This window comes from Narcine bancroftii, chromosome 7, assembly GCF_036971445.1.
Source record: "Narcine bancroftii isolate sNarBan1 chromosome 7, sNarBan1.hap1, whole genome shotgun sequence".
Lineage (NCBI taxonomy): Eukaryota > Metazoa > Chordata > Chondrichthyes > Torpediniformes > Narcinidae > Narcine > Narcine bancroftii.
The window spans coordinates 40020214-40046533 of NC_091475.1; the positions used below are offsets into that span (position 1 = coordinate 40020214).

At 40.1% G+C, this 26320-nt stretch overlaps 2 protein-coding genes across 2 annotated transcripts in view; one reads left to right on the top strand and one right to left on the bottom strand.

Moving 5' to 3' along the window:
• Positions 1-7581: 7581 nt before the first annotated feature.
• gucy1b2 (guanylate cyclase 1, soluble, beta 2) overlaps positions 7582-26320 on the bottom strand; it is a 39403-nt gene continuing 20664 nt past the window's right edge. Inside the window, exons 6-17 of the mRNA XM_069892443.1 lie at positions 23938-24065; positions 23865-23886; positions 22498-22611; positions 20977-21080; positions 19171-19387; positions 14992-15312; positions 13718-13866; positions 11796-11942; positions 10814-10968; positions 8982-9178; positions 7977-8048; positions 7582-7673 (exon numbers count right to left, since the gene is read on the bottom strand). Of these exons, the coding sequence (XP_069748544.1) occupies positions 7582-7673; positions 7977-8048; positions 8982-9178; positions 10814-10968; positions 11796-11942; positions 13718-13866; positions 14992-15312; positions 19171-19387; positions 20977-21080; positions 22498-22611; positions 23865-23886; positions 23938-24065 (1718 nt within the window). The remainder of the gene's footprint in view (positions 7674-7976; positions 8049-8981; positions 9179-10813; positions 10969-11795; positions 11943-13717; positions 13867-14991; positions 15313-19170; positions 19388-20976; positions 21081-22497; positions 22612-23864; positions 23887-23937; positions 24066-26320) is intronic.
• LOC138738796 (protein FAM124A-like) overlaps positions 13137-26320 on the top strand; it is a 109250-nt gene continuing 96066 nt past the window's right edge. Inside the window, exon 1 of the mRNA XM_069889726.1 lies at positions 13137-13224. The gene's annotated coding sequence lies outside the window, so the exon portion shown is untranslated. The remainder of the gene's footprint in view (positions 13225-26320) is intronic.

Consider the following 26320-nt stretch of genomic DNA (forward strand, 5'->3'; position numbering starts at 1 on the left):
GGGAGATTTTAGAGTAAATAGCAGGAACCTTAGGAGAGTTACTGTGCAGAGAGACCTTAGATTGCAAGTCCATAGCTCCCTGTGAGTAATGGCAAGTGGATAAGGCAGTGATAAAGGCATTTGGTATGCTTATCTTAACACACAGGCATGGAGTATTGCATTTGTACAAAATTGGTTAAATAGCATTTAGACCAGGGTGGGCAACCATTTTTTTTTTTAAATTCACATTCTACTTTAAGTATTCCCTATGCCATAGGGCTCTGTGATTGGTAAGGGATTGCTTAAAGTGGTAAGTGAGTGGGAAGGAAAGATTGAGAACCACTGCTCTCTATCCAATTGTTACTGAAATATTTTGCTTGAGAAAAATTGTCATTGTGTAGTGTTCGCACTACATGAGCATGGAGAAGAACGACACACACTGAAGCCTTGAAGTTGAGACTGGTTTATTGCACTGGCCGTTGCGTTTATATGGGTCCCAGGTGCTGGTGTCAGGGAACCACGTCAACCAATAACAGTGATTTTCAAACTTTTTCTTTCCACTTGCATGCCACCTTAATCAATCCCTTACTAATCACAGAGCACTTATGGCATAGTGAATACTTAAGGTGGAATGTGAGTATTTTTAAAAGTTTGCCCACCCCTGATTTAGACTATTGTGTACAGTTCTGGTCACCAGACTACAGGAAGAGGTAGCAATAGAGAAAGTGTAGAAAAGATTCACCAGGATGTTGCCCAGAATGAAGAGCTGTAGATACGAGAGAGATTGGATAGGCTGTATTTAATCAAACTGGAATAAAGGAGTCAGGGGATTGACTTTATAAGGTGGGGTGGTTAGATAGATAGAATCCTTTCCCCTTTGCAGGGGAGTCTAGATTTAAGGTGAGGGGAGAAATTTAAAGGAGATCTGAGGGGTAGATTTTTCCACATAGAGCATAGTGAATATCTGGAAGAAGCTACCAGAGGAAGTAGTGCAGGCAGCTACAATTGCAGCATTTTTAAACAAATGTTTGAACAGTTATTTAGAAAGGAAACTTGTCAAAAAGATTATTGGCCTATTGTGGAGAAATGAGACAAGCAAAGAGAGGCATGGACGAGGGGGTGCTGAAGTTGTTTCAGTGTGGTGTGATGGATTCAAAAGCTTTGTTGGACCTGGTACAATGTCATCCATCAGTTCACAACATTAAGGTCATTCATCCCAAGATCTCAAGTTAATTCTGTGACGTCCAAATTATACTACAACCTGCTGCCTGTTAGCAAATCATCAGTACTGGAAGGATGGAGATTTACTGTGACCACTCTTCCCAGAAATTGTTGCTGAACACTATGTAATATAGTTATTATTTTTGCTTTTATATAAAACACTTGAGGAAGTAAAGACCTTGTAGGATATAACCATCTAGACATACCAATTATTTATAACTACCTGAGGGAATCTTAGTCTTGTGTTCCAATGCTTCAGAAAATGTTTTATGCTATCTATGTTTCATGATGAAAACAAAGTTAAAGTGGTCCCTCAGTTGACTGCAGACCGTTTACAACATGACACAAAACTCTGACTTTCCATTTTCCAGACTGAGAGGCCTCTCGTTATTCCTGTCTGGTCCCAATTTTGCGCCATCCTCTCCCATGGAGATTGCAGCATTCTCTGGGCTCTTATTACATTTGGATCTGATGTCTTCCCCACCTTCATAATGAAGATAAATATATTATTAAAAATCACTGCATAATTCAAAATGCAAATTGAACACACCTGTTTTATGTGCCAAGTTAATTTAAAACAGAAAATAGGAGCAGGAATAGGCCATTTAGCATTTCAACTCTGCTCTGATATTTGTAATCCGGAACTGATCATTCAAATTCAGTGTCCTGTCCCATTTTTTTCCCCATATCTCTTTTTCTCTGGCTGCAGCAATTAATCAATTTGGTACATCCGTCCCTATTTATTCTGATGTAATGACAATGAACTTTCTTCATCATCTCTTAAGCCTTTAAAACCATGTCTTATTCCTTCTTGAATATAGATTATGATTTAGCCTCAACTGCTTTTGAGAAAATTCCATTGTTATCATTACATCATTGAGCACTTAGTTTTCAAAAGTTAAATTATCAGATGCACAGTACAATTTTCTCAAATAAATTAAATAATGAGCTTCGTTTGTACACAAAGCAGAGGAGCGCTTTTTATTTATTGAGCAAGCCAAGTGAGCATCTTATGGAGTTTAGGAGTATAACAATGAACAATGGCTTTGAGTTCACAAATAATTGACTTTCATACTTGCATTGATAAGGCACCTTTAATATCACAAGATACAAGAGCAGAAGTAGGTCAAATCAGGCCATTGAGTCTGCTCTGACATTTTATCATTAGCTGATCCATCCTCCCACTCAGCCCCATTCCCAAGCCTTCTCCCCGTAGCCCTTGATGAATCAGAATTTATTGTCACGAATAGATCACGAAATTCATCGATGCCCTGACTAATCAAATACCTGTCAATTTCTGCCTTAAAAACACACATCAACTTTGCTTCCACATCCACTCGTGACAACAAGTTCCACAGACTCACGACCCTCTAGCTAATTTTTTGCCTGTTTTAAATTGATGCCCTTTTACCTTGGTTATGCCCTCTTGTCCAAGACTCCCCGACCATGGGAAGCATCATTGCTACATCTACTCTGTCCAACCCTTTCAGAATTTGAAATGCCTCTGAGGTCCCCCCTCATTCTTCTGTACTCCAAGGAGTACAGTCCAAGAGCTGACAAACATTCCTCATATGCTAACCCTTTCATTCCTGGTATAATTCCAATAAATCTGAGCCCACTCCAACACTAGCACATCTTTTCTCAAATAAGGTGCCCAAAATCATACACAGTAGTCCAAGTGAGCTCTCACCAGTGCCCTATAGAGTCTCAACATTACATCTCTGCTCTTATAAGTAATTCCTCTGGAAATGAATGCCAACATTATATTCATTTTCTACACCACCGACTCAACCTGGAGGTCAACCTTTAGCATATCCTGCATGAGGAGGCCCAAGTCCCTTTCCACCTCCCCTTCTAAATAATAGTTTGCCCATCTATTTCTTCTACCAAAGTGAATGATTGTATACTTTCCAACATTGTATTTCAAATACCATCTCTTTGCCAATTCTCCTAATTTATCGAAGTCTCTCTGCACCCTTTCCGTATCCTCAGCACCACATACCCAACTACATATTTTGGTATCATCTGCAAATTTAGCCACAAAGCCATCTATTCCATGATCCAAACCATTATATGCGTTTTTAAAAAAAAAGCAACCCCAACATCACCAGTAACCGAAAGCCAACCAGAATGGATCCCTTTATTCTCACTGTTTCCTACCAATCATCCAATGCTCTGCCCATGCTAGTATCCTTACTGTAATTCCATAGGCTCTCATCTTGTTAAGCAGCTTCATGTGGCATTTTGTTGAAGGCCTTTTGAAAGTCCAAATACACATTTCCTCTGTCTTTCCTACTTGTGATCACTTTAAATAAATAAAAAAATTGCAGGCCTGTCAGGTATGATTTTTCCTTTAAAGAAACGATGCTGACGAGCCTATCTTGTCTAGGTATTCCATTATTTCATTCTTGACAATCTACTCCACAGCTTCCCATCCATGGACATCAGGCTAATAGGTCCACAATTTATTTCTGCTCCTCCCTGCCTTAAACAGCGGAGCGACATTCGCGATCCTCCTGTACACATGAACTATGCCAGATTCCTGGAAGATCATTACCAATGCCTCCACAATCTCTACAGCTACCTCCTTCAGAATAAGAGGGTGCATTCCATCAAGGCCAGGAGACTCATCTACCTTTAGACCATTTAGCTTCCCAAGTACCTTCTTTCTCATGATCTTGAATCAGTTCCTCTGCCATCTCATCTCCCACTATAATTTCTCCAGCGTCATTTTCTATCAGTCCTATGTCTGTTGTCTTTTACTTTATTTAAAAAAATCTTTGTATCCTCTCATTATTTGCTAACCTTCTTTCATAATTCAGCTTTTCCTTCCTAATCACCTTAGTTTTCTTCTCTGTTTTTGTTTTAAAAAAAACAAAGTTTCCTGGTCCTCTATCTTCCCACTAATTTTTGCTTCCCTTTATGCTCTCTTTTACTTTGGCTTTATCTTCCATCGACAGCCATAATTGCCTCATTTTTCCATTCAGAAATTTATTTCTTTTTGGTATGTATCTGTCCTGCACTTTCCTCATTTCTCCACACATTGCTGGTCTGTTGTTTGCCCCATTAGTATGTTTTTCCAATTGACTTTGGTCAGTTCTTCTCTAGTGACTGTAATTTTGTTTACTCCACTGAAATACCGACACATCAGAATTTAGCCTCTCCTTTTTAAATTTCAAGGCAAACTCAATTATATTGTGATCACTGTCTCCTAAGGGTCCCTTTACCTTCAGCTCTCTAATCACCTCTGGTTCATTACACAGCACCCAATCCAAAACAGTTGATCCCCTGGTGGCCTCATCAGCAAGCTTTTCCAAAGAGCCATCCCGTAGGCATTCCACAAACTCTCCTGAGCTATCATAAAGACCCAACTTTCCCAACCTACTTTCACATTAAAGTCCTCTATGATTATTGTAACATTGTCCTTCTGGCATGCCTTTTCTATTTCCAGTTGTATTTTGTAGTCCACATCCCTGATGCTGTTGGAGGCCATTATGGTCCTTTTATCTTTACAATTCCTTAACTCAACCCATAAGGATTCTACCTTTTCTGAGCCTATATCACTTCTTTCCAATGATTTAATAATGTAACTTACCAGCAGAGCCACTCTGCCCACCTCCCTATTCCTTCCAATACACCATGTATCCTTGGATGTTCAGCTCCCAATGACATCCATCCTTTAGCCACGATTCAGTAATGGCTACAATTTCATATCCTCCAATCTGTAGCTGTACTGCAAAATCATCTACTTGTTTCTAATGCTACGTGCTTCAGACCAGTTTTTGAATACACCATGTCTCTGTCACCATCCAGCTACAATTTTGTTTCAGCACCTGCCTGTTATCCTTGCTGCACACGATCTTTGATTTACTACTGTTTCCCCCATCAGACCTAACACTGGTTCCTATCCCCCCCCCCCCCCAAATTGGCTAAACCAACTGTACCCACCAGTGGGTCCTGGCCCACTGGCAGGCCATAACATGTAATAATGTGGGTCTTCAAAAATGTTAAATAAAATACTTTAAATTAGATAAAGATGTGTTTCTTAAAGAGCTGCCTTTGACTTGAGAATATTGCTCAGTCATTGTCACTGGTGGACCATTGCACATTAGACCAGAAGCCAGGTGGGCCTTAGACCGAGAAAGGTTGAGAAACACTGGATAGCTATATTAAACCTGCCCTCCAGGATAATGGGCGCCTTGGGTTCAGGTGTAACCTATCCTTTTTGTATAGGTCATACCTTGCACAAAAGAGGCCCCAATGATCCAAGAATCTGAACTCCTGCCTCCTTCACCAGTTTCTCAGCCACTCATTTATCTGCCTGATTTTGAAATTCTTACCCACACTCTCACATGGCACAGAGAGTAATCCTGTGAATATAGTGAACATGGTCAGACAAATTTAACACCCAGCTAAAGACACTGCCAGTGGTGAGACTTGAACAGATACTGGTGCTCAAAGCCAAGCACCTTAAATATGGTTCTGACCTGATATCTCCAAAGGAGAATCAAAGCTTGAAATTATTGTCTACATTGTTATGATCTGAAAAAAAAAATTGGAATAATGACATGGGAATTGTCTGGGTTTTTTTTAAACCAGGAGATTTTGTCATTTGCTGAAATGTTAAAGTTTCACATGGTGCTCACATCCTGCATACAAGCTTAAAATGAACAATTATTCAACTGAGACTGATACACTGGCACAGCCAATGGAACTGCTGTTAACTGTTCCAGTGACCAACAGCAGCCTGGCCTTTGGTTGCTGGGGACCCACTCCAAGGCTCCAGACTCCATGACTGCCATCTTCTGCAGACCATGCTCTGAGTATTCTTTCCCGATAAACTTTGTTTCATCAAAACGACTACTGCTGCTTTTCAACCCCATTCCAGACCCCGTCTTCCCCCACCTCTGTCTTTCAATCTCACCCAGACATTCTTTCAAATGCTTTGAAATATTATTGTATACGATCGAACATTCATTCCCTTTTCTGCTCCCACAGGCAGCCTGTGCTGTAGCTTCTGATTTTCTACTCTGTTAGATTGAATTTGGCAGAGTATGGTCTCAGTGGCATCCTGTTGAACATTGAGATGGACTTTGAATCTTGTATCTACAAGGCCACCTGACTATTTTGGCCACATCACCTGAATAAGTTAGTATGATAATAGTTCTGGTGTTAGAATAGACCCCAGTGCTAAATGGTCTGGGTATCCCTCATTTTAAATTATGGAATAAATGGATAACAACAACTATGGACTGTCTTAATTGCTGAAAAATCCTTTATCCGAAACCCTTGGGGGACAGTGTGTTCAGAATTTCAGATTTTGCCAGATTTCGGAAAGCCAGATTTAAGCCCACCCGAATTGTGCTGCCATATCCATCCCCACCCCCTTCCAGTGGTGCTGTAGTCTCCCCCCGTCGCCCACCTGACTCACACTGCCAGTCTCCCCCCCCCCTCACCCGCCCAAATCGTGCTGCCGTCTCTCTCCCCCTCGACAGATTTTGGAGCTTTCCAGATTTTAGATGTCCGGATAAAGGATTGTGTACCTGTAAATAATGATCTCCAAAAGGGGCATGTGCAGAACTCTATTGGCTTTTGAAGAAGAATGCACATACACCATTTATATTACATTTTGCATGGATAATTATTGGTTGATGTTTGTCCCTTTTGCCACCTGATCCCCGACTCATAGTTCCCAATTTGTCGTTTCAAGGCTCACAACAAGAATACTAAACCTGCAGACCAAGCCATCTTGTTTAATTTCAGTAAATTATCAGTGGTCATTGCATCATATAATACTGATCCTCAAGTACCTGAGTGCGTTTCCCCTTGTGAATTCCATTTCATTGTTCCATTCTTTTTCTGATATCACAATAATGGAATGTTAAAGAAGAAAGGAGCACGAGTCCATTATGAAGGGGCTCAGGCCATTGTGTCATTCTGAGTTTGATAAATGAACTCCATAAACCACTCCTTGGCCAGTTTACATTAATAATTTTTGCATGGAGAAATGTTATCTCTGTTCACCCCTAAGGTATCTGGCGGTATCATTAGACCAACTCCAAATTTCCAAGCCATCAAAAATATTTTATCCTTGAAATCATGAAAATTTTAATTAAATCATCTGTTAAATTTTCAGATTCTGACAAGTACACTTCTGTGATCTTTTCCTGAAATGTTACCATTGGTATCCAATGGTTGTAGTAAAATAAAATACTGCAGATACTGGAAATCTGAAACTAAAAATGCTAATCAGGGAGCAAATCAGAGTTTACGTTTCAGGTCGAAGGCCTACTGAGCGTTTGCAAGTTTTTCTGTATGTGTTTAGCAGTTCAACCAAGCAACTTGGAAAATGGTCCTTTGGCTCACCAAGTTTTCACAAACTCAAAGTGTGCAGTCACCTGTGGGTACCTTCTCATTGTCAGCATATTTCATAGCAGCAATAGTTTTGCCATCTTCGTCACCACTATTTTGTTCTGCAAATTGAAGGATAGATTTAAAAACCCAGTAATTATTGATTATATTTTTCATTAGATTTTATACATATATATATATACATATATACATATATATACATACATACACATATATACATACAGTAAAATCCCTGCCATTCAGAATTCAAGCAACCAGCAAAATAATTGCAGAATAGGTAAAAAAATACGAAAGTTTAAAATGGGTGCCCCCTAGTGGTTAATTTCCCAATCACACAACATGCAATCTCAAGCAACTGGAAAATTCACATCTGGCATCTACCAATCCCCACTGGCACCGCATACCAGGGGGGTTTTTACGGTATTCATTTTCAGGTTCAGACAAGGGCTCCAATTCTATATTCATCATCAATGATTCTGGAACAATATCACACTGCCATGCCAGTGGCTAAATTATTGGTAATGCAGTAAAATCCCCGTTATTCAGAATTCAAGCAACTGGCAACCTCAAACAGAGTCAGTGTCAGAACAAGTCTAATCCAGGCCCATTAGGGTAACCACTGTGAGGGCGGCACAAACTGATGATCGAAAACTCATTCAATGGTGGGAGGGGGAAAAGCAGGTGCTATAATCTGTCATGAACCTCCTCTGTGCACTGCCGCCACACTTCCCACTTCCCCCTCCCTCCAACATAACAGACAAATGTTTGTACTTATAGCACGTGGAGACGAAACCACGTGATGCTAGTACTGTGGGTGGGTGGGCACAATAATTCATTTGGGGAGGGCATGGCTCAGAGTCCCGCCCTCCCCCACAATGACCATGACACCAAGCCTGGCCTCAAGCAACCAGCAAAATAATTGCAGAAAATAAATAGGATTAAAAAACTCGAAAGTTTAATATTGGTACCCCTAGAGGTTAGTTCACCACTACTGTACATGATAATGAATGGTGTAATTGCATTACAAGATATTAAGAAAATGCAATGAAGCATTCTATTCAATTAGATTAATTTCTTTATTTAGATAGGAAACAATCAGACTTTTAATAGAAAATTAAAGGTAGGCAAATGGATGCAATGCACATTGCTTAACTATAATTTCACAGTCCATTTCTGAGAAGAGTTATCGACTAGGAGGCACTTTAGAAGTTTCAAAGTATTGGAGTGACCATTCAAAATTTCATTGAACCTTGCAGCATTCAGGCCCAGTAAGGTTCTGGTTATTTATGTGGATCCTGGAGGCATATTCCTACTTCTCAAGAACCCAAATATTTTTGTTGAGGTTCCATTACTTCTGTGTACAGTTCTCAGATGTATGTCCCCCCTGCTACCTCTCTAATGAAACTCACCATTCTGGTCAGATTTCTTTTTGCAGCTCTTTGCTGTTTGGTTAGAATCACTTCCACTGGCCTTTGAAGGCTGTCCCATTATCTCTTCTTCAGTAACACACAGGTTCTGGACCAGGAAGTAGGTAGTCATTTTCCCCTTGCCTTTGACTGTGATTGCTCCCCTCTCCACTATTTCAAAACCTTTCTTCTGCAGCGCTCTACACAAAGAAGAGTGCAATTCCATGGGATTGGCTTGTATTGTTAAATGTCACAATCATTTTATCAGGAGCAAAGAATTTGCATTTATATGCTGTCTGTGACTATAGGTTGTTCCAAAGCAGTATAGAATTCAGTGATTTTTGTGGTTCAGAAACACATGGGGAAATGCCACCTCTAAATTGCACATCGTATCATTCCTTAAACACCAATAAAATAACTGAGGGAAAAATGAAGGCCAGGAAACTAAGAACCTCCTTGCTTTTGTTAAAAAAACTAATGTTATTGGACTTTATATTCATGTGTCCACCTGAGAGTGGTTCAACATCTCATTCCAGAGGATAGCTCTTTTAACAACAACCTTAGAGCTGCACGGAATGCCAGATCACTGGACTGGAAGCTAAACTCTTTACTTCCTCATTCAAAGACAAGAAAGTTACCATGCTCAAGATAACATCAACCAAGAATTCTGGCTGCAAGAATCAAACCACCACAGGTTTACTATGGATTACATGAACATGTATATCCAGGGCCAGTATATCAAGGTATCAGAGATGTTCAGCGTTTCTCTGTAAGATTTCCACTGGTTTTTTATGCTGGGAACTGTAGAAATAAAATGGTATAAATTGTTTATTCAGGGTTCAGATTAGCTAACCATGCTAATTGGTTCAGTCTAAGAGAAAGATATTGGTTACAGGAAATGATGAGTGACTCACAACTTACTTCTGTTAATATAGAGGGCACGTTAGTGATACAAGATATTGCGTTTAAGGAAATTAGTTATATTCCCGAATGGTTGATTGGGTTGTTTTGTAGTGGCCACCTTATGCTTAGTGACGCTTGCTATTCACAATGGAGCAGCAGTGTGTGACTAGCTGCCAAATTCCAGTTCTCTCAACTTGAGCATCCAATTTCTTTACACCCCCCTCCGCATAACAGTAGTTTCAAAGCCTTTAATTTCTTTCTCAACAACACACCAAACCAGTTCCCCTCCACCACCACCCTCCTCCACCTCAATAGCTTCTCTTTTGACTTATCCCACTTTCTCCAAGGCAAAGGAATAGCCAAGGGTATCTGCATAGGTTCCAGCTGTGCCTCCCTTTTTGTTGGCTACGTGCCTACATAGTCAAGACTCAAACTCTTCCTCTGCTACACTGATGACTACATTGATGCTGCCTTGTGTGCCATGATGAGCTTGTCAACTTTATTGCTAATTTTCACTCCGATCTCTAATTCATTTGGTCCATCTCTGGCAACACTCTCCACTCTCTCGATCTCTCTGCCTCCAGCTCAGGAGACAAACTTTCTACAGATATATTCTACAAACCTACCAACTCCCACAGATACCTCGACTACATCTTTTCACATCATATCCACTGTAAGGATTCTATTCCTTTCAATTTCTCTGCCTCTATCACATCTGCTCCCATGTTGAGATCTTCCATTCCAGAACAGAGATGTCCTCCTTCTCCGCTTCTGAAAGTTGAGTTAGCGAACAACAAGGCTGATAGAAGAGAACTGCTGTAGTCAATGTGCAGGCACTTTTTAGGCAAGCTGAAGCTTATTGGTAGCCAGTTGGGTCTGCTGTAACAAGAGCAACTGAGTTGAGACAGCATTAGTTTGCTGAATTTTACTACCTGTTTGCCATTGCGCTGAGGTGGATTTTGCCTGGCAATCCATGGCTCTCCATCCTCGAGGCCGTATTGACAGTGTCACCAAATAAACAATATCTTGGCATCTTCTCTCCAACCACTCCAGCCAAAACTGGTCCAGAGTGAATGCCAACTCTGATCTGATTTTAGAAAAGAAACAATTCAACCAATAACTTTGAATCACTTAGCTGCTCAAATGCCAGTATATTCATTTGCAGTATCAGATGAAAAGTTCCCATTCTTACGACTTGAGTTATGGCCATCTGACAGGGTCCTGCATGGACTCTCCTGTGCTGTTATATCTGCCACAGGTGGTTGGAGGATGTCCCACCTTCTACTAAAGTTGTAGATGAAAGTACTTAGAATCACCAATTTCCAGATTTTCCTGGGATTCCTCCAACACCCATCTGAAGTATTAATGGAGATCTGGATACCTTGTGCAAACTCAGGACTAAATATTTTCTCTTGATTTCACATCAGCCCTAAGGAAATGAAGGGAATTCTAGATAGTTGGGGCACTGAGCCTCATTTGGATTTTTGAGCGGAACTCCTGCTCCCCCAACCCTCCTGGAAGCTGTGGGAAAGGTGAGGCCCCTCTCCATTTTCAGGCATCAGATTATAATGGCAGTCTTGTGCCAATGATCAGCAGCCACCACAAATCATCCTTCCACAAATATGAGCTGCAGGGGACTTGGAAAACCTGATATTCTGGGCTTCTTATTCACAACTCTTCTGGAACTCATCACCCCAGCTCTCTGGCTCTGAACATGTATCCATGTAAATATTGGACCTGTAATGTTCCTTTGGAAAGCAATTGCCCACAGAATAGCAAAATGCAACAATCATGGTCTGAAGCCCACAACCATTCTTTTTTGTTCTTTCTGCTTCTTTTTGGGGACTGTGTATGACCACACCATGTCCTCATCTGATTACAAGATGCAGAACAGTTTAGGATTTGTCTCTGTACCTGAATTGGATCCCCAGTAACTGGATTCTTCACCTTTCTTGCGGCAATCCTCATTCCCAAAGCAAAGTTGGCAACCCTTTCTGCATGGCTTGAAACAGGAATTGGAACCCCACCAACAACCATATAGGCATCTCCAATGGTTTCCACCTATACATTACCAAAAAGACATCCCATTCAGCCTTAAAGCCAGTCAGCTATTCATAAAACAGCATTTGTACACCTTAATCCTGACAGAACAACTTCATGCAATCATTTTACCACTAGTAATATCTTCAGAACACGCCCACAAAGATAAGAGTTTGTCAAATATGCAAGTTTCCCTTAAACTTCTACAGGTGCACCATTGAAAGCATTCTGTAAGGATCCATCATTGCATGGTAGGGGAATTGATCTACCCAAAACTGCAGAGGGCTGTGAACATGGTTCAGGCCATCATTTATATCCTCCTCTCCCTCCATCTCTCCCTTCCCCCCCCCCCACTGCCATCTACACCATCAACTCCCACTGCTTTGGAAAAGCAGCTAATATATCATCCCATCCCAGCCACACTTTCTGCACCCCATACAGCCACGCTGGAATGAGATCACATCACCAGATTCAAGGGCAGTTTCTTTCCCAACATTATCAGACTCTTGAATGAACCTAAAAATAGAAAGATAATGTGGCCTTTGCTCCATGCCAACTGATCTCTCTAACTCTGTTCTTTTGTACTGTCTTACTTGTACTATGTATGAGATGTCCAATTGGTCTGCTTCAAAGACAACCTATATCACTGCATCTTGATATATGTGACAATAAATTTGCAGATGAGCCTTTTTCTCAGCTAATCAGGCACCTACCACTGATGGTTTTTACATCTTGCAGTTCTGCAAGAGGAAAAGGCCAAGGTGAATATTGTTCCATTGGAGGTGTCATCTTTCAGATGAGACCTTAACCCAAAACAGCATTTCTGCTTGCAGATGTTTATTATGCACCAATTGACTTCCAGCCATTTAACAGTAACCAAGATTCAGAAGCATCTTATTGCCCAAAAATTATTTCTAATATTGTGGAAAATTTTCAATTAATCTCAGATAGGTGCTGGCATCTCACCTGAATTTGAAAACAAGGCTGAAGTTTGGGTAAGATTGGAGCCCCCTGGTTGGGGTTGGTTCTGGCCAACACAAGACTTGAAACAGATTTAGATGGATTCATTTTTCCTCAATGGCCTGTCAAATTTCCACACATCCCATGTCTACAGGTAGATAATGGATCAGATCTTCTGCCAGGACATGCCCTCATCTGCTGGCAAACAAGCTTATTTCTGGATTATTCTTGGAACAGAGACCATTGCACAGCCAAATAGACCATCAGGCTCAGCACATTGACCTCGATCACTTATAGACTCCCCTAACACAGACTCTACTTCCCCAGCTCTCAATGGAGAAAGGTAAGCCTGGCTTTTAATTTAATTTTATTATTTTAATTGTTTTTTTTTAAAAAGTCATTTCAAATTTTGTAATTTTAAAGACATTCATAGATATTCAATGACCATGACAGCTTTGAAAACTGATGCACCATTGGTGGGGCAGGAAGAGATGGGGATGCACTCAGAAACAGTCTTTCAGTTCAGCCATTAGTGTTGGGAGAGACATGCACTTCAGTGGGTCACACAAACTTGCTTAAAGCTAGGTTGACAGGGGAGTCCACACTCAAAAGCATGCTGGAAGTAACAGGAGAAACAATCTATTGATAAGCTGTGAATGATTAATTGGTAATAATACATTCTTTAACTGTCCCATTGTATTCCCACCTCCAACAAGAGCGTGATAGAACTATTACTTTTATAGTTAACCAATGATATGCCTTACCCGAGACCATCAGCTCAGAGTTTACTGTGGGGGTTCCACGTTGGGATAGAACAATAATGGCACATACTTCACCTTGTACACGTTGTGCACTGATGTTATGCGGTCAAATTGGGAGTACATGGCGTTGAGCATGTGAACTATCTGGATGGGCTCACAAATGGCACAGATGTTGGTAAATGTCACCACGTCGCTGAAGAGGATAGTACATTCTTTAAACTCCCCTGAAGCAAAATACAGGCATGTGTGACAGCCTTGTTCACTTATGCAAAGACTGATGAGCAACTTCTATTTGAACAAGGTAAATACATAATTTTAGATGATACCTGAAATCACCTGGCATGTGAAATTCGCCACAAGGAGCAGTTAGAGCGAACAGTCCACAAACATAGGTCAACACATGAGGGCAAAATAAATGGGATTGATGGAGCCATAAAATAGACCTGAAGGCAAGATGGCAAGTTATGTTTAACATTTTACAGTAATGTCTTCAGATGGACTGGATTTAGCTTCACTCAGAATCCCAAAATGTTGCCAAACATGGAGGATAAAGCAGGAATTAAGAACTAAACTCCCAGACATTGCGATGAGCAAGCCCAAGACAAAAATGGTTTCAAAATATTTCCTTTTTCAACAATTTTGGAAGTACATCAGGTTGATCTGAAAACAGGACATTTTGATTATCAGGAATCATTGACTAGAAAGGAATTTTTTAAAATTTAAATGGCGGCTGGTGTGGACCCAGGAGTGCAGAAATGCTGCACTGCTTTACAGGGTCTTACCACCCAGTCCTGATGCATAAACCTGTTTGGAGCTGTAAATGGCCTATTAAAGGAGCCACCCGTTTTTTTTAAAACCTTCCAACCGTGGAGTTTGTGCTTAAAATGGCAGCACCCATGCTGGGCAGTGGCCATGAGGGGTTGTAGACTCCGGGAGAGGGCCAGCATTGTTTTCTAATTATTTCCTCTATCAGTTCAGAAGCTTCAATCAATGATCTGGTAGCACAGAGGCGTAGTTTGCATATTCACCCTGTGACCAGGTAGGTGACCCGCAGATGCTGATTGGTAGATAAATTGGCCACTGTAAACTTGCTCTAGTGTAGAGGGGAGTGGTAGAATCTGGAGCGAGTTGATGGGAATGTAGGATAAATATTATTTGCAAGCCGGGGGGGGGGGGAGCTGAAGCAGACTAATCAACCTTTTACCCTTGGTGTGGTTTTGGTGTTTGCAAATTGGTTGCTATATTTCCTGCATTACAACCATTTTGACATTCAAATAATGTTTTCTCAGTCATTAAATTATTTGGGAGGCAGTGAAAGGTTCTAGCCAAATGTTAACTGACAATATTACCTGCTTCGACCCGCTTGCCTTCCTTCAGCAGGTTGGCCACGTGCTTGGGGAGCATTGCATACAGCAGCACCTCAGTCTTCTTCTTTTCTACCTCCAAGTTCTTGGACAGGATCCTCAGCTCTTCCTTCTTGTGCTCGAGCTGATTGGACAGCTCAATCTCAGCCAGCCTCTGCTGATTGAGGAAGATAAGATCTCGGGTGGTATCATGTTGGGCGATATCAGCAAGGTGCATCTTCCTCTCCTCCAGTTCCTGGAGGCTGCGCAGTTGTGGCGAGCACAAGTAGATCATGCACTGGATGGATCCCATCCACAGCATCTGCCCTAAGAGGGGGAGAAAGACCAAGAAAGAGACAATGAGAGGGGAAAAGAGAGGAGAAGTAGACAAAGAAAGATTGGGAAGAAGGGAGTGAGAGGGCAAGAGAATGAGGAGAAGTAAGGAAGACGAGAAAGTAAAGAAGGTGAGAGATAGGAAAGAGAAATAGAAAGAGCAAAGAAGGAAAAAGAGAGGGAAAGTGAGGAAGGGGAAAGTATGAGGAAATGAGAAAGAAAGAGCAATCCTAGTCTGGTTATCTCATCTAGTATGATAATAAAATGTTACATGCCCAATACAACCTGAAACCTTTATTATACTTTTTCCACAACATTTGCCTCATGGATATATATGTGGGTTGAGGTTCCCCTACTTTGACTATGTTAGGTCCACTTATACCCTTCTCTGCACTCCCTTCAGTTGCAGAAAATTATAGGCCTATTAGTCTGATTTCGGTAGTTGTAAAGATATTAGAATCAATCCTCAAGGACGAGGTTATGAAATACTTTGAGGTACATGGCATGATAGGTCCAAGCCAGCATGGTTTAATGAAGGGAAGATCCTGCCTGACCAACCTAATGGAATTTTTTGAGGAAATCTCAAGTAGGATGGACAAGGGAGAGGCTGTAGATGTTGTGTATTTGGATTTTCAAGAGGCCTTCAATAAGGTGCCGCATAAGAGACTGCTTAATAAGATGAAAGCACATGGAATTACCAGAAAAATAATAGATTGGGTAGAGCATTGGCGATAGGCAGGAAGCAAAGGGTGGGAATAAAGGGATCCAATTCTGGTTGGTTGCCTGTTACTAGTGGTGTTCTGCAAGGGTTGGTGTTACTTAGTTTTACAATGTATATTGTTGATTTAGATGGTGAATTAAATGGTTTTGTGGCAAAGTTTGCAGATGACTCCAAGATAGGTGGTAGAGTTTGAAATGTAGAAGGAATCGAAAGCTTTCAAAGAGATTGGGACAGCTTAGGAAAATGGGCGAAGAAATGGCAGATGAAATAATAATGTTGAGAAATACGGTTGTGCATTTTGGTAGAGGAAACAAATGGTCAAATTATTATTTGGATGGGGAGAAAATTCAAACCTCAGAAGTACAAAGGGACTTGGGGGGGGGGGGAGGTCCTCGTGCAGGATAACTTGAAAGTTGATTGCCAGGTTGGATCAGCAGTAAAGGCGGCGAATGCTATTTTGGCATTCATTTCAAAGGGGATTGTGTACAAGAATAAAGAGGTCTTGATGAGACACTATGGGGCACTGATGAGATCTCATTTGGAGTACTGTGTGCAATTTTGGGCCCTATATCTTAGAAAGGATATAGCAAGGTTGGAGAGGGTGCAGAGGATGTTGACCAGAATGATTCCAGGAATAAGAAGGCTTACATATGAGGAACACCTAACAGCTCTTGGACTCTACTCATTGGAATATTTTGAATAATGAATAGATTGGACAAAATAGATGTAAATAAGATGTTTCAGGACAAGAAGGGACAGTCTTAGAATTAAAAAGTACCAATTTACAACAGAGATGAGAAATTTATTTAACCAGAGGATAGTGAATTTATGGAATCCGTTGCCACGTGCAGCTGTGGAGGCTGAATCATTGCGGGAACTTAAAGGGGAAATTGATAGGTATCTAATTAGTCAGGGTATCATGGGATATGGGGACAAGGCCGGAACTTAGAACTAGATGCGAGAACAGTTTAGCTCAGGGAGGTTTCACGGAGCAGACTCAATGGGCCAAATGGCCTGCTTCTGATCCTTTTCCTTATGATCTCACTTGTATATGAGAGGCTGGAGCAGACAGTACATTAAGTTCTAGTCTGGTTGTGAGTCATGAAGGTTTATCCAGATCAATGCACCCTCCCTCACCTCCTTGGTCCCATCCTAGCTTTCCCACACCTGGACATTATACAATCAAAACTCAGGTAGTCTTTTGGGATCCAGACTTGTTATCTACTCAGGAAAATATCTGTTAGCTATTTTTTTTTAAATGTATTCCTGGAATTTGGATGTGGCATGTGAGGCAGAGATTTATTAGTTTAGTTAGTCTGAGACAGTGGAGGGTTTGACACCTCAAACTTCTGTACTGGTCCACTCCAGAAAATAGTGAAGAAACACTGGTATGGAACTGGAGTCACTAATAGGTTAGGGTAGTAAGGATGACGAGTCTCCTTACCTACAGGACATGAATGAGCCAGCTTTATGATCACTTATTTTTGGCTATTACTCATTTTCAGATTCTCTTTTTAGTCAAAGTTCAAATTTTCAGAATTCAACTGCGAGATTTGAATTTACATCCCATGGATTAGTTTATGCCCTTAATATTCAAACCATCATTCCAGTTGATTGGGAGGAGGGGCATCTTAGGAAATCTCCATCACCAACTTTACCCTGTACTTGTCATAGTCTTCCAAGAGATAGGTTGATCTACCCCTTCCAATGCAAGGTGAACCTCCAAGAAAGGGAGGATATCACTGCACAACGAAAATTTTGCTTCCTAAACACATTTTGGTCTACTTTATGGATTTTGGGCAACTGTTCACGAAAATCATCTTAAAATTTTCCTATCACGTCCTTTTTTTAAAAAAGATATATAGCCATTTTTGTGATTTCCTGTCATATTTTTAACATGCTTCAAGCATACAAAACTATGAAATGCCACGTCACTGAAAATTCATTTTCTGCATTCACACTTGGGCATCTTCCCTGCTGATCTTGGTGCAGTCAGTGATGAACGTGGTGAAAGATTTCACCAGGATATTGCGACCATGAAAAGGGGCTATCAGGGCAAATGGAATCCATCAATGCTGGCAGACTATTGTTGGACACGAACACGAGAGGCATTAGATGCTGAGTACAAATGAAAATCAATGGCAAAACATTTTTAGGTCAGTTCAACTAATGCAATGTATCAGGATCATTATCCAATGAAGCATATTAAATTCAGTGGAAGTTCATTTAATGTTTCTCCAACTTCCTACTTGATATAGCAAATCTGAAATTATCTGTGTTCAGCTTGAAGTTGTCTATTATAATCCCCAATTTCTTTTCAAGAAGCAAACACTTCAAATAAATAAATAGATAAAGCGATAAATTTATAAAATGTTGTCCATTGTATTTAGTGTAACTGGTTAAACACCACCACCATCATCTTCACAGCAGTTCCACCAAGACTAAAGGTAAGTATGCTCCAAGCTGGATGTCATTTCTGTCTCTGTAGCTCAGAGAAAGGATAAACAATATGTGTGCAGGTGGAATAGTTTGTACATGGTACCAGGACAGATGAATCAATGATCTTGTCCTAACTGCACAAATGTTCTAAGGGCAGTGCATGGCCAGTATTAGTGAGATCAGGCTTGCAAGGTGGACAAGTCATGTGGGCAACTCTTCTCAGTTACCTATCCTATTGGATAAATGTATCTGAACACTGTGCAAAAGTGAGATAAACTATGCAGGAAGACCAGTTCCACTATACTGTTTAAGAGAGTGTACTCATTTTCCATATGGTAGACCTACAGAAATTGAACAAGGGTTGTATATGACCTGTACCAGTGATGTGGAGTTTGTGCATTTTCAGTATTCCACCACAAACAAGTCATGTCCATCTAGGCACTACCTTTACAGTTGGACTGCAATGGGTTTGGAGTTGAGATGCCTGGATTAACCGTGCCATTTAGCATCTGAGCTTGTATAGGAATCAGTGGTGGGGGGGGAGGGGAGGGGGAGGCGGGGTGAGGAAAATGGGGGATGGGATGTGGCGGACTGAGGTTTTTGAATGTGCCATTGGTGAAAGTACCTTATTGCGATTTAACACAAATTTGCATGCAATCCAAGTAATGCCAAAATGTTCTTAATGACTGTACCTCGGAGTTTCAGCATTGGTTGACTTTTCCAAGACATTGGCATCATTTCTCTCCGAGTTTTCAGTACAAATTGGCTGTTAATGAATTTTCTTATGCTGGAAATGGTAAAAGGCACTGCTGGATGAGTGATAGCAAAGTACTTGTTGACTTTAATGTCCTTCATTTGTAGCCCAGGTACATATTTCTGGATGTTGACTCCTGCCTGCTTCACCTTTAGCTATAGAGCAATCCAGAAATCAACTTTAATCTTTACTTTCTTGATTCCAAGAGTCAGTCTTTTACTTGAGACAATCAAAGCCATTACAAAGAAGTCTGCCAGAGTAAGTCATAAACAAGTTGCAAGTCCACATGCATGTTCCTGTTAGAGTGAAGGGTCAGACATGAAAGCATGGGGAAGCTTGATTGACAAGGGAATTTCAGGTTGGGATCAAGTGCAATATATGGATGAAATTTTGGAACTGAGGAGCAAGCTTAAAAAAAGGAAAACCAGAGATAGCTCTGGAAAATAATCTTAAGGATAATCCCATGAGAGTTTATAGGTACATTAAGAGAAAAGAGTAACCAGAGAAAACATTGGACTCCTCGAGAACCAATATGGTTAGCTCTGTGTGTCCTAACAAGTACCTCATCAGTCCTCAAGCTAATTTTCACAAACCCATTACTTTCTATTTTTCTACATTTAATAGATTACAAGAAAAATTTGGTATTTCTTCATATACTTTTTTGACTTATCATCAAATTCAAGATTTTTTGCAAATACAATTGGGTAAGAATTTAGTTTTACCAAGTCAATCGAAGTTGGAGAATTAATGGTTGATAAAGAAACAAAAGGGTTTATATCAAATATGTATAGATTGTTGCAGGAAAAGATGGAGAAAATTGGGATATATGGGAAAAAGGAGAAATGGGAGAAAGATTTAAATATTGAGTTGTCTTGGGAGGAATGGTCAATTATGTGTACTGACACTAATTAGTGTTACAAAATTAATTAATGCAAGATACAGTATGGTTAATTATAACTATTCATCAATTATATTGGACTCCTGAGAAGTTGAAGAATATGGGTTTAGTTTAACAGATTTATGTTTTAGGTGTGGAAAAGAGACAGGTACTTTTATGCATTCTGTATGCATGTGTAAGACAGTTAAAATTTTTTGGGGAAAAAAATCAAAATTTTTTGAGAGATTTATTTAAAATTGATTTGCAAATGGATCCAATGATGTGTTTATTGGGCTATATGAATGCTGTTATTCCGGGATTGGTTAATAAGTCACAATCAGCATTTTTGCAATTAGGGTTAGTGGTTGCGATAACTTAGAAAGATGATGTAGAATTGAATATACAAAGATGGCATAATGAATTGGAATCGTGTTTATATTTAGAAAAAAATAATTTACAAAATAATTATTCTTTTTTTTGTTAAAATGTGGAGTTTATATTTGGAATATATGGCTATTGATTTTAAGTAAATGATATGTAAAAAGTTGGCACATTAATTTATTAATTGTAAATGTTTTTTTAAAAATTGTGAGGGTTGGGGGGAGGACAGTTGAGATAGTATAGGTTGTTAGAGGGAGAGTGGGGGGATATTACACTTTTTTCTTTTTTTGTTTTGTTTGTATTTGTAATTTTGTATTTTGTTTCTTCTTGTAATCTTTTATAAAATTCTTAAATAAAATTTTCAAAAAATAAACCATTACTTTCTGACAATTAATTTGGTCTCACTCCCACCTCCAGTTTTGACTATGAATTCTCAACTTCAGAATCTGCCAAATCATAACCAAGATTCAACAAACAGAAGTTTACCTCCTCATCAAAGACAACGTGGAAAGGGAATGCATGACAGAAAGCCTTCTTGTCGATCCAGAGCCTTTCTGGATAAGCCGGTTCAAAGGAGTACAGCAAGTTACCTAGTAATGGAATTGCACTTGGGTGATTAGTGAACAAGTTCCACATGTTTCCAATTCTTTTTTTGATTACAGGGAATTAAATACTTCTAGGAAGGCAATTATGCTCATCATTGTAAAATGACTGGTAGAAGGGTTGCTTTTTAATATGCAGGCTGATGTGAATTTCTGTGGTATTTAAGTAACGGATATCACCTTTATAGGAGCTGGTAAGGTGTTGGTCCAACCAGAACCTCACAAAGTAACTTTAATGGTTATTCCTTCATCTCAGTATATACAATGTGACTGCTACATGTCCTTATCTGGTGAAATTATATCTTTCATTAAAATACAGAAAGTAATGAGGCAATGTGTAGAAGGGTGAAAAGCCTTAGTGGGGTATGGAAGAGGAAGCAGAATATTTGCAATAGTTGAGGGTCTGTAGATCCAAGATTAAACATTTGAGACTTCAACCAGTGAAGAGGAGAAACATCTGAGCACAATGTGCCAGTGATTGAGGGTGAAACCCTGTCAATGTTCAGGGTTAGGGATGGAGGAAGGAAAAGAATGAACAACTAAGATGGAGGATAAACTGGATCTAAAGAATTGCTTGTGTGAAGAGTGAATATCAGTACTGGTTGTATTTCTAACACATTTATGAGAGAGATGGAAATGTGAAAAGGAAGAATCTTGATTTGAAGTTCCAGAGCAGCATAGCTGGTAAATCCCCTGCTTCACAAATCTAGTGATTCTGACCCCAGATGCTGTTTGTGAGATGTTTGCACATTCTCCTATGACTGTGTAGGTTTCCTCCAGGTGTTCTGGTCTCCTCGCAAAGATCATCAGGAGGGTTAGTTATCCATTATTGATTACCTCTAGCATAGGTATGTGGCAAAAGTAAATCAAAGGCAAGTTGAAGGGCATGTGTTAGAGAGCAAGGCTAAAGGGAAAGAAGGGACTGATGGGATTGCTCCCCTCACCAAAGAGCCTTGTTCAGCATGAGTAGAATGTAAAGAGTATTAATTCTATTTCTCATTTTTTCTATGCTGCTTAGCTTGCTGTGGATTGCCAACAATATCTCCTTTTATTATGGGTTAAAGCAGACATTCTCAACCTTATTTTTGGCTATGGCCCCCTCAGGACTCTTCTCAAAGTTTATGGCACCATCTTCCCTGTGAAGCATTTAAGTTAGTTGGGTTCTTCCATACTTCTCTTCTACCGACTGAATAATAAAGATTTTATGATTTTAGTCCATTTCCACCCCCCCTCCCCATTAAATGTGCTGTGCCCCCCTCCCCCTTGTTAAATGAATGAATTATTCTTGGAAAGTCTAAGTAAGAAATTATGAGCAATATGCTGAGTGGACTGATATAAATCTGACTAAGTGTACTTGTGATGAATGACATCATTTAATTTAGTTATTAAATATAAAGGAACATACCATAGCCAAATTTCACAACACTTCTGAGAATGCCCCAGTGTGATTTCCTCCCTGAGCAATGGGGCAGTGCATGGTCTTGTACCTTGGTCTTGGTCAAATGCTTCTCAATGTCCTGTGTAAACAGTAAAGCATTTGTTTCATTCTTTCAGAGATGGTAGCTGGTTCTTTTACAGTTATTATACTTACTGCTAGAATAACTCGCAATGAGAGTAAAATCTGTATGACAATCTATCTTAAAAAGTTGTGGATATTTGTGAATGTCCATTGCTGTATCTTGACAATGGCCTGGTTTAGGCAGCTATCAGAATATTTCTGTGGATGTGCTCCTTTCCCGAAAGAGCACCTCTAGCACCCAGCAATGGCTCTTCTATAAAATGGTGATGAGCATCTCACTGGTACCAACAGGTGATAATTCCCAGTTTGAAGCTGTGAACCACTGTCCACACTGGCCATGTCAGCGTCATGAACCCGACAGCAACTTTCAGACCACCATGTAGTAGTCTTGACTGGGGAAAATTGAGTACCATAATCCCTTCTTCCTTCAACACCCCACATTTATATTTTATATCCACTTGCTTTTAAAAAGCCATTTAAATCCTGCTTATCATGTGCTGTGCCAACAGCCATCTGAAAAATATATTCCTCCTCTATTGGGAATGATAATAATCTGAGTAAAGAACCATCTTCACCTGATTTGCTTATTCAGGGAGCAACATTCAGCAAAATTTCTGAACTAGAATTGCATGGTCAATTGCCTGAATCCATAATTAAGGAATAATTTTGATTTGAAAATTATTCTCACATTTCTTGGCAATTACTACTTACACACATTTCCATCAGAAGCAGTTCAATCTACATGGCATGTCTGTATTGTACTGTACATGCAGCCATGGACTCTTCTTGTGTGCTTTACTATTTTTAATATGTGGTATCCAAATGCCTGTCCAAGCAGTATCTTTGTACTTCAGCTCACACCTGCCGTAGGCTCTACAATGTAGTGGTAGTATCAGAATGACTAGCCATCAATACATAGAACCTGAAGGCACATGAATAAATTTCTTCCTCATGAACTATTACTCCTTTCACTGCCAAGAAGGGAGGTGGAGGCAGATTCAGCAACATTCTAAAGGGAACTTGATATTTGATTGAAAACAGTAAATATTCTGGGTTACAGGGAAAAGACAACAGAGGAAAGAGTCTGATTGGACACTGAAGACCCAGCAGAAGAAGGGTGTGACTCGCATTTAATTTCATGATTTGAAACAAGTGAATCTGCTGAAAATTTACAGAATAATGTGACATTGTTTCCTTCCAGTCTTAAAAATTTGAATTCACAAATTTGTCTCCAGGCTATAAAATAGTAAGATTTACCTTTCTGACCTGATCTCTCTCTTCAGACTGGGAGTTTCCTTCCAGTTTCTCTCTCCGTCGCCTTGACGCCTTCTTTTGGACAATAAGGAAAACCACATGCTCCTTCTCCTCTGTATGTTCTTCCTCTCCCAACTGGTTCAAAATTTCCATCTCCACATCAGTCTCAAAGAAATCTTTAGCGACAGCTTCAATTATCCCTAGAGGAACATGTTTGAAACAAGAAATATCTTTCAATTTGTAAAGATGTGGGGCCCATTCATAGAATATTATCATGATTGGAAGAATTTAGATCGCCATTGGATCCACACTCCTTTTTCTTTTATGTTTACCTTCATTAGAGGGAGGGGGTAGACTAGATTTCATTTTTAATTTTTTTGTTTTGTTTTCATTTTTTCTTTTTATCAATTTTTATTTGGATTAATTTGGCAATTATTATAGAATAATTCAATAACTTGTTTTTCATATGGAAAAAGGAACTGTCTAATGTAGTTCCATCCATTTTGTTTTGTACTTGTAATATATGAGATGACTAATGTTTACATCAAAATGTGTATGCAAGTTTATACGTTAAACTTAATCAAATATTTAAAAGAGAAACAAGAGAGATGTGCCACTTGGACAATGGACAATAACTAGAAAATCTGCAGATACTGGCATCTGGTGCATTGCACAAAAGTGTTGGGGTAAGTTTTTGCCCTTACTGCTCCATCAGGACATGGAAGTAGAGGCATAACAGGGAAGGTAGCAGCCTTTCTACTGACCCTATCAGATTGGCCTTCCAGTCCTCAGACTGGCTTTACACCTCAGTGCATTAAAGCTAGTGTAATCAGTCTCCCATCCTGCAGTAATCCACCCAGCCAGCAACAGACAAAATCCAGACAATCAGAAATCCTGCCTTTAATCCAACCACTATCCTGTTTATAATCCGCCTACAAACCAGTCTGCAATCCCGGCTGTAATCCGCCTACAAACCAGTCTGCAATCCCGGCTGTAATCCGCCTACAAACCAGTCTGCAATCCCGGCTGTAATCCGCCTACAAACCAGTCTGCAATCCCGGCTGTAATCCGCCTACAAACCAGTCTGCAATCCCGGCTGTAATCCGCCTACAAACCAGTCTGCAATCCCGGCTGTAATCCGCCTACAAACCAGTCTGCAATCCCGGCTGTAATCCGCCTACAAACCAGTCTGCAATCCCGGCTGTAATCCGCCTACAAACCAGTCTGCAATCCCGGCTGTAATCCGCCTACAAACCAGTCTACAATCCCGGCTGTAATCCGCCTACAAACCAGTCTGCAATCCCGGCTGTAATCCGCCTACAAACCAGTCTGCAATCCCGGCTGTAATCCGCCTACAAACCAGTCTGCAATCCCGGCTGTAATCCGCCTACAAACCAGCCTGCAATCCCGGCTGTAATCCGCCTACAAACCAGTCTGCAATCCCGGCTGTAATCCGCCTACAAACCAGTCTGCATTCCCGGCTGTAATCCGCCTACAAACCAGTCTGCAATCCCGGCTGTAATCCGCCTACAAACCAGTCTGCAATCCCGGCTGTAATCCGCCTACAAACCAGTCTGCAATCCCGGCTGTAATCTGCCTACAAACCAGTCTGCAATCCCGGCTGTAATCTGCCTACAAACCAGTCTGCAATCCTGGCTGTAATCTGCCTACAAACCAGTCTGCAATCCTGGCTGTAATCTGCCTACAAACCATTCTGTAATCCCGGCTGTAAAACATGAAAGTCTGCTGATAATCGTGATTGAAAACACAATGCTGAAGAAACCCAGCAGGTCAAACAGTGTACTTTATATATAGCAAAGATGCATAACCAGTGGCCAACCACTTCAATTCTCTCGTTAAAATATATTTATTGCGTTTAATTTTTTTAAAATACACACAGATTACTCTAATACACAGATTGAAATACAAGACAATTTGTACTTCACAAATAATACTAAAATCTTACATAGTGTCTGTATTCCTCTCAAATCCCTTTTACAAAATATCTCAAAAGAAAAAAAAAATGCCCTTCCCCCCACTATTAATCAAACCCCTCCCTCTAAACAAGGTTTACTTGTATGTATAAACCATATAAACTTGTATGTATTAATCATATTTGTTGATATTTGCCAGTTTTCAGGCTATAAATTAAATGCATAAGAGTGAATTGTTATCTCTAAAGTGGGCTTCTTTAAGATTTTCCAATTTCCCTTTTAAATTAATGAATGATCAATATGGAATTACAATTACTAAAAGTTATAAGAATTTATTGAAGGAAATTTTTCTGCAACATTTAATCAGGTTAAAGTAATTTTTCTTTTCTTTGGCATGGCTTCGCAGACGAAGATTTATGGAGGGATAATGTCCCCTCCAGCTGCAGGCTCATTTGTGGCTGACAAGTCCGATGCGGGATAGGCAGACACGGTTGCAGAGGTTCCAGGGGAAAATTGGTTGG